The sequence below is a fragment of the Ursus maritimus genome, unplaced genomic scaffold (genome assembly GCF_017311325.1).
Source record: "Ursus maritimus isolate PB19 unplaced genomic scaffold, ASM1731132v1 scaffold_32, whole genome shotgun sequence".
Classification (NCBI taxonomy): domain Eukaryota; kingdom Metazoa; phylum Chordata; class Mammalia; order Carnivora; family Ursidae; genus Ursus; species Ursus maritimus.
The window spans coordinates 14,284,216-14,293,377 of NW_024425786.1; the positions used below are offsets into that span (position 1 = coordinate 14,284,216).

The 9,162-nt window shown below is 51.8% G+C and overlaps 1 protein-coding gene across 1 annotated transcript; it reads right to left on the reverse strand.

The window, feature by feature from the left end:
- Positions 1–1,413: 1,413 nt before the first annotated feature.
- RNF186 (ring finger protein 186) lies at positions 1,414–2,292 on the reverse strand. Its single transcript, XM_040645549.1, has one exon. The coding sequence runs from the start codon at positions 2,290–2,292 to the stop codon at positions 1,414–1,416; it is 879 nt and encodes a 292-aa protein (XP_040501483.1).
- Positions 2,293–9,162: the final 6,870 nt, after the last annotated feature.

Genomic DNA, 9,162 nt, shown 5'->3' on the forward strand with positions numbered 1-9,162 from the left:
ACTCTGGTCCCCTGCTCAGGGGCCCAGCAGTGCCCCAGTTCCTGGGCTTCGGGGTCTTAGGAATAATCCCACCCAATCAGCTCATTCCAGGGAAAATGAAACGCAGAGAGGCAAAGCATCTTGCTGGGCCACACATACCCATGGGGCCAGGATCATGCCTTTGGGCCCCAGCGGCTGACTTCTCTCATCCCTCTCTGACAGAGGTACAATTTCCACGAACGAGTGCCCAACCTGCACCTGTCATCCTCCCAGGAGGCCAGGCGGGGCGGGGAAAGGACAACAGATTGAGCCCAGGTAGCCCCTCTGAGGTTTCAAGTCTGCTTCCCAATTATGAGGCCTTTGGAGGGAAACAAGGTGTCATCTCCCAACCTCCACTCCCCTGCACCCCAAAGTCCCCCCTCTGGCTGAGACCCAATCCTGGCAACCGTGGAAAGTCATTCCCTCCAGCAGAAGCATTTCAGACAACTGTGACTGTCAGGGCAAGGCAGGAGATGGGTTATTGTCAAGAACCGTTGGATTTATGGGGCCTCTTATCTTTATGACAAACGCTCAGATGGCAATTGAAATGCAATCATACAGGAAAAGCAACACCCGTAGAGAGCTGGTTCTGTAGTGGGACCGCACATCCGATGGGCACTGGGACCTGCTGTTGGGTGGGGGCGGGGCGGGAGTCCTTGTAACCCTGAGATTCTCTGTGAAGCCAGAGCCCAATGACATGGGGCTGGGCAATCTGGTGGGGGTGCTGGGAGCATTTCCCAGACTCCCCTACATCCTCTCCACCCCTCCCCAACTCTGCTGACTCAATGTGGGACCCCCGGCAGCCTCAGAACCGCTCCTTCACACAAATTCTCTCCCTATAACCCTGGGGGTGACTCAGGCGACAGCCAAACCACCAGGACCTTTGTCGAGGTGGACGAGCATGAGGCGGGCCGCACAGGACTTGCCACGGGCTCTGACTTCCCAGGAGGAAAAATGTGTCACAGCCACAGATCTGAACAGACTGCCCCAAACACAAAAGACCAAACCAAAACAAAGCGAGAGAATAAAACCAGCTCCATAAATTGCAGAAAGGGCGCCTTGGTTCTATTTGCTCTGCAATAAGTTCATCAACGTATATAAAGAAAAGCCAGGAGCATTAGAGTAAGAGGAACAGGAAGCCCCTTGTGACGTCCAAGTAATCTGTCCGCTGTCCCCGACCCCGCGCGGTTTAGACGTGCTGCGCCCTGGGCAGACGTAAGTCTATCATCCGGGTACCTAGTTCTTGACCCAGCACAGCCACCCGGCTGTGGCTTGCAAGTCCCGCTGGCATGTAATCCCCCAGGGCAACCAGCCTTCGTTCAGAGCCCCTTCACCTGTTCACTGTCAGCCTAATGGGGCCCAAGAGGCAGCAGGTGCCGTCCACTCGGAGCGCACTCAGGCAATGGAAGAGATCTCGCTGTGTTTCCGTCCTCTGCAGAAAAGAGTCCTGGGGGAGGGCCAGCAGCTGCCCTGGCTGCCAGGATGACAGCAGAAGAGGGAGGACATTAACAGGGCCAAGGTGATAATGAAGGCGAGTGCCCACCGGATGATGCCCAGGTGGATGAAGGGCAGGATGAGGAAGACGAGCAAGATTAGGAGGAGCAATTGCGCGGCCAGGTGCCGGGCCGCCACGCGGTTGGCTTCTGCCACGTCCTGCCCATCCTCTCCCACCAAGCCGGGGTGCCCTGCCGCCGAGGTGGCCGAATCTGCCAGTCCCTGAGGACAGAGCCGCACCTCTGGGCATGGCCGGCCCAGCCACCCCACCACGGCCTCGTGGTCACGCAGGCTGCAGATGAGGCCCCCGGGGACAGAGGTGGCCTGGCGGCACAGCGGGCAGGTGATGGACCAGGTGTTGTCCTGTACGTACAGCAGGAGCTTGAGGCAGACGGCACAGAAGGAGTGCTGGCAGCCCAGCAGCTTGGCAGGCCGGGTACAGCTGTAGGGCTCCCGGCACACCAAGCACTCCATGTCGCCCTCTGCCGAGCCGCAGTGCCCGCCAGCAGGGCCCGCGACCTTGGGGGTGGTGGCGGTGGCTGTGGTGGCGGTGGCTCTTGCGGAGGTGGGCTGGGGCTGCTCCGGGGCTGGCTGCTGCGGGACCTCGGCGCAGGCCATTCTGGGCACGGAGTCAGCGGGACGTGGCAGGTCAGGGCCTGGATGTGGACAAGGGGTGTCCGCCAGCGCCACCGGGACCTGGATGCAGTCTGGCCTCAGGCCGGGCGTCTCAGCCGCCCTCTCCTCCTCGTCAGGCGCCTGGTGACAGTGACCGTCTAGCATCCCTCTCCTGGGGGTGCTCGGCTTGGTTCTTGGCTTATGTCTTCTCTCGAGTTATTATTATTTTTTTTCTCGAAACCTAGGGTTAATCAGTAACTCGCGAACCTGGAGACCTGGAGTTGCCCGATAGGAAGGCCGAAGGGGGCAGGGCCCGCGCTGTGAGTCAGGACTTTCCTCTTGGGACCATGTCCCTCAGGAGCACCAGCAAGATGGGGGCTGATGAGCTTTGAGATGCATTAGGATCCCCACCCCCCGCCCCTGGAGCCTTTAAAAATGCAGATCCCTAGGCCCCAAACTCAAAGACGGTGATCTGCCGGCAGGTCTGGATGGGATCTAAGAATCTCTGGGCACAGTGAACAGACATCTCATCATGATGCTGAGGCCGGTGGCCGGGGGAACCCACTTGGAGAAACCCCACCCTAGCCAGGTTTCAGACAAAACTCTCCAGATGTCAAGATGGGTGGGAAACGGTTTTGCGCTTTGAGCACATATGCCAACAGGTGGCCTTGTGAAAAAGAGAGAAATGAAGGGAAAGAAAACTCTGGGTGGCGGGCTGTAGGGTGAGGGGAAGAAAGCCCAGGCCAACACGGAAAAACCCAAACCCAAACTGCTCGCGGGTCTTCAGTGCACCTGCTACTATAGCCAGTTCCTTTTTCGTCCCGGCAGCTGGATGGACAGCGACAGATTCACGAGCGTCACACTCGGGGCCCACTTTGCCTCCAAATGCCTAACTATAGGTGCCATTTGTTGTACGCTAGGCACATACATCTTCGGGGTTGTAATAGCCGCTGCCCTTTATTTGGGATTACTTTGAGCCAAGCCCCGTGCCAGGGGCCCTCCTCTGCCGTCTCCTGGGGTCCCGGCACAGCCTGCAAGGGAGGCACTGTGAGGCCCAGGAGCAAAGACAGGGTGTGGTCCAGGCAGGCCAGCTGGCAGCCTCCCAAGTGGACTTCCATGGGGCCAGGGCCCTGTGGAATCTACCAGGACCCAAGGTCAGGTTCCCAGGAACTCAATCTCGCCAGCTCACACGGCCTCCCGGCAGCCGGCTCCACCTACCAGGACTCAGGTGGGATGGACGGACGTAAGCAGCGTGTAGTTAAGAAAATGTAATTCCCCCTACTTTGCCCTGAACATCAGAGGGTGGGGTGGCACAATCCACTCCCTCACGTAGGCTGCATCGACTCCAGGAGGACCTGCCTGATGGTCCTTCACTGCTCATGTCACCTGCTGAGGTCCACACAGAGTCTAGCTCTTTTGATTCAACTCTTCCCTCCACCCCAAGGGGCAGGCCCTGCACTCCTGCTTCACCCTGCCCCACCGCCACACCCCAGGCTTCTGTCTCCAAAATCCAATCCCCAAATTCGACTTCTGCCAAGGTATTTCTTCTTGGCCTTCAGCTTGACAATTGGTTGTTTCTTTCCACTAATGTTTTCCCCCAGATCAAGCTGAAGGGGGCCCTGGATCTGACGCTGGGTGTCTTGTTGTAACCCCATGCCCGGCATCCATTTTCCCTTCTCCAGGGGCCTGTTTTTCTTTGAGGCAACCCCTGCGGACCACTGTCATTCTGTATGGTTCCCACTCTGCGGAAGGGGAAAGGGGATGTGATTCCGGGCAGACCGATCAGTGTATTCCATCCTATTGGCTGCAGGTGATTTCAGACACCGGCATGCGATCTTAACCCAAGCCAATGAGATTCACCTCCGGAACTTCTGTTGAGAAGCTTCTCTTACTGCTAGGTCTCCAAACTGGAGGATGGAACCCTGGGGCCGCTAAGAACACAGGGTGCAGAGAACCTGCCTGAGAGTAAGGCCAGCACAAAAGAAAGACGAGAAGAGAATCAGAAACCCTGATGACAATTGTTTGAATGCCTGGATCCAGCCATACCTGCTGCATAAAGATAGTGCTCTATCTTTGGATTTTTTAAGTTATATTAACCTATAAAATCCACCCCTATTTTTATTCTTCAACCAGCTCAAGTAGGATTTCTGTCCCTTGCATGAGAAAGACTTCTGAGTAACATAGCAACAGATGAAGAAAAGAAGCCTTTACTTGCTGTCTGACCCAGGGTCAAGCGTCGTAAGACAATCAGCCTGTACGTGGCCAAGAGTGAACTAATGCCTGTGTGTTTCTAAGCTCAAAGGGACTCTGTCTTTTCGCTGCTTTGACTCACGTCGTATACTACTCCTTTGTGTTTGCTAGACCCTAGGAAGGGTCAGGGATGGAGGAGGAAAAATTTGTTGAGCTGCATTATTTATAATGAGAAATAGAAAATCGGGTGGACAACACAATGATGTCAGTGTGGCTAGTGCCCCCCCACCCTGGCTAGCCAGCTCTACAGAAAGCCAGATAATCAAGAAGGTCCCTGGGTGACCTTGATATCAGACCAAGGGAAGCTATTTACGGGTAGTGTCTAAAGAAGAACCTTTTTTTTTTTTTTAAGATTTTATTTATTTATTTGACAGAGAGAGAGACACCCAGTGAGAGAGGGAACACAAGCAGGGGGAGTGGGAGAGGAAGAAGCAGGCTTCCAGCGGAGGAGCCTGATGTGGGGCTCGATCCCACAACGCCGGGATCACGCCCTGAGCCGAAGGCAGATGCCTAACGACTGAGCCACCCATGCGCCCCTACAGAAGAACCTTTTGATACCAATGGGCAACCGCCTTTAAGAAAGTATATTAGGGGACACCTGGGTGGCTCAGTTGGTTAAGCGTCTGCCTTTGGCTCAGGTCGTGATCCCAGAGTCCTGGGATCGAGCCCCATGTGGGGCTCCCTTGCTCAGTGGACAGCCTGCTTCTTCCTCTGCCCCTCACCCCACTCGTGCTCTCTCTCTTGCTTGCTCTCTCTCAAATAAATCAATAAATAATGTTAAAAAGAAGAAAATATATTGGTTACAACAGCCCAAATATTACAGGAAAGTAGAAAGTAGAAGAGGAAAGCTCCTTTGACTATCGCCCCTGAGAATGACAGCTCTTAACAGCACATTCTGTCATGGTTCCTGCACCCTACCATTGCAGCTTGGGAGACACTTTTTTTTCTTTTCTTTTTAGTAGGCCAACACAGGGCTTGAACTCATGACCCTGAGATCAAGATCTGGGCTGAGATCAAGAGTCGGACGCTTAACCCACTGAGCCACCTGGGCGCCCCAACCCTTTGTTTCTTAAAGGTGTTTTGGCTTATCTATCATCTGCACTGGCTTTAAGTTGGACATCCAGGGCTTGTCTCTTTACTAGCTGTGTGACCTTAGGCAAGTCATTTCAACTTCATCGGGGCTCCAATTTTAAGTTGATCAACTGGAGACATTAACATTGTAGGAAATTGTGGGAGACTACTTAAGGCCCCCACCTCCATCCAACTCTGCTCAGGGAAGACTCAGTAATGTATACACCTTGCTTTGTAACCGACCTCGACCTCCGTGTCATTGATCTCGCCCAGGGACATGGAGATAAGGCACTCGGGTGATCTGTTCAGCCAGTGGCTCGCAAGGAGGAGTGAATGTGTGCAGGGACCTGGAGCGTAGCCTGAAGCCGCGCTGTCTCAGGGCAAGTACAAAGTGTCCCTAGAGACTTAACGTGAGAATTCATCTAGGATTCTCATTCTGCTCCGTGTTATGTTTGTGCTTGCTGTAATACGAGAATTTGAAAGCTTCGAGTCCTTCCAACTCTTCAAAGAAAATATGTTTGTTTTTTTTAATTGCTGTACAAATATGAACTCATTTGTTCTTTGTGAAACTTCTTTTTTTTTTTTCCTTTGAAGTGCAGTTTCTTGCATCTGGTGACTTCATACAACCCCGGGGCTCTAGGGAGTGTGAGCGGTATGGCCTCAAGGGAGGTTAGGCTTTCACAGCCCACTGCGAGTGGGGAAGCCAGAGCCAGTTCTCCCAATGGACCACCTGGGCTCGCCATGCTGGTCACCACGGACCCACGCCCTACAAAAACACTGCTGATCTGAGCTTTAGGCCCTGTCTCAAGTTCACTGGGGAAGGAGTGAGAAAACAGCGATGTCATGAGGTCAAACTGCCTGATCCATGCCTGGCCTCTGATCTTGGCCAACCCACTCTCACTCTGCATTCCAGCGGCCACAGAGGGCTGTGCCCCAGCCAGACGCCCCATCGTCCCTGTTCCTCTCTGCCCTGAGCTGACTCAGCTCACACCCTTATTCCCGGATTCCTGCCTCTGTGCTCATCAGGACCCCGCCGCCTACACCCCCACCTCACTCAGAGCATCTGTGGGTCTGAGGATGGGCTGCTGGGGGAGACAGAGGAGTGGCATTTGGAACAAAGTGACAGTATGAGGATAAGGAAGATCAAGTACGGAGGAGAGGGAGAGATGCAGCAAGAGAGACAGCATGTGCCTTGGGCACCAACTGCAGGAAGTTCGAAACTGTGCTTTGCTTTCTTTTCCTGTTTTTTAAAAAAATAATTATGTAAAAAAAATCGTGTTTATTTATAGACAATGAAATTGCTGATGACCAAAAAGAAAAAGAATATCAGTAATCAGCAGTCTCGCAGCCCACAGAGAACCCGTTTTAATTTTGAGATCTCCTTGCAGACTTCTTTTGTTGCATACTTAACACGAAAAAAATGTTTGCCCGTTACAATGGGACGCTGCTATTTATATTTTGATAATCTGTATTTTTACCTACTAGTTTATCGTACGTTTCTTTCCATATTAATACACCTACTTCAAATCATTTGTGAAGGTGGTAGGGTGTTCTGTCACACGAATACATCATATTGTTGTGAATTCAGTTCCCATGAGGACCATGTCTAGGCTTTTCCATTTTCCAACACTACAAGCAGTCCTGGGATGTGCGTCCCCGGACATGTGTTTTTCATATCTGGCCCTTTCAAAGTTTTGATGTGCACATTATCTCTCTAGCTGCCATTTTGGCTGGGGAGCGTGCGGTGGTTCAGATCCCAAACCTGGATCTAGACCGAGTCGTTGATGACTTTGCTTTAAGCCACAAAGGTTACAACTGTCAGCCGGTGAGCAGATGAAGCCACTTTTGACCAACTCAGAATCATCACTGCGCGTCTCTCCCCGAGATTTCAGAAATCAGGTAGTGATCCCCTAAGGCCACATTTTCTTTGAATTCACAGGGATGCTAGGCTCTGGACCCATTTCCCGCTGCCACCTCCAAACTTACTTTCTTGCCCCTCCTACCTCTTATCTCTTTGGCTAGCTCTAGTTCAGACTTCAACTTGGGATTCTTCCTTGATCCCCTCTGTCTACCTCCAGAGATCTAGTCCCGAGACCCCATCCCCCTCAGTGCTCCCTCCGCTCCGTGGAGCTGAGCCATGGGCAAAGGGAACCCCACCTTTGCACCTGGCCCAGGCCCCGAGGGGAGCACACCTTTCCCCTCATGGTGGGGATGGAGCATCTCGTGGGTTCTGAGAGGTCCTTGTCTTCGTCTTCTGTAACCTCTTTCCTGTGTCCTCCAGTTGTGTGGACTAAGAATGTGAGCCCTGGAAAAGAGGGATTTGAGGAAGAGGTGTTCTTATTACATCACCAGAGTAGCAGAGCACCGGAAGCCTGGTCCCCATCAGACGTCATGGCCTTAGACCATATCAGTTGGCCAACTCTATTAAATGCCTGGTGGAGAGAGGTTTTACTTGGAGTTTAGCTCACCCATTCTTCCAGATCTTAATTTCTCAAACTGTGTCCATGCATCTCTAGCTTTCTGTGAGCTTCTTAAAAGGTCCTCCTGAAAAAATGGGGGTGGGTGGAGAGGAGCGTTCCAGAGACAAACATGGGAAAGAATGTATCCTTCACCTGAGCTTGGGAGATTCACATGGATGCTGGAGTGTTAAAAGCTCTTGGAAATCCCATTGTTAGAAAACCTACTTGATTATGTTTAATCCTGATTTTATCTTGACCTTCTCTGCCTGTGGAACCCATTTCCCACAGAATACTTTCGAATGCCACATAAAACTCTGGGGTACCGAGAAACAGTTTGGGAAGTGCCGTGGGATCAAGCTAAATGATCAGAAAGTTGCATTTGCCTCCATGTTTTTGAAAGGCTCTCACTGAGTTGTATTTGGGACTATTTTGTTGGCTTTTTTTCAAAGGGCACTCTAACAAGTAGGCTTATAAAATCCATTACTGCATGTACTTTCAGGGACGTGGCTAGGGACACCTGTGCATGACACTACTCAGTATCACCTCTACACACACACACACACACACACGCACACGTGAAATTTTTCCTTTTGGGCTAAGTGCTGGAAAAAGCTTTGTTTCCTCTGAGGGCAGATTGTGTCTGTCCACACTGCTTAGATATTCTGAACTACATATTGTAGCTTCCCACTTTTGCTTTGGCCACCAGGAAGCTCAACCATAGCCATTGTGAAATATCCCATTTAGCATTTGGTGCTGCAGTCCATCCCCATCCCCTTAGTGTACAGTTCCTATTCTAGTTTATGGTTTACTGAGTCTTGAGGTCTGATGCTCCATTTTTGGATTTATATTTCATTTGTATATATTTTTTGTAAATAATTCCAAAATGTTTGTATGAAGAGATGTAGAAAAAAAGAAGAAAAGACATGAAGATAGAATAATTGAAGAAAAATTGGTAAATACAGTGGGGAGGGTGTGTGTGTGTCACGTGGCATTCTTTGCTTGAAATGAAGCCTCAGGGCTCTCCTCCTTCGACTCATGCTGTCCTGGATCCAGGAGCCTGGAGACAACGTGTGCCTGTCTGGGAACACCTCTCCACTTGTCCTCGGTTCACCACATTCCAGGGAGCACAGACCTGGGATCTGGACCACTGGGCCATGTTAAAATTAATCCTCCCAAGTGTGGCCTGTGACCCATTAAACTGTTCTGCAGAATGGTCAGCCCAAGGTCAGGAGGCAGCCAAACTAGCCTCTCTTTG

Coding starts and splice junctions, on each gene's coding strand:
- RNF186 (XM_040645549.1), bottom strand. CDS start 2,292: ATGCTAGACGGTCACTGTCACCAGGCGCCTGACGAGGAGGAGAGGGCG.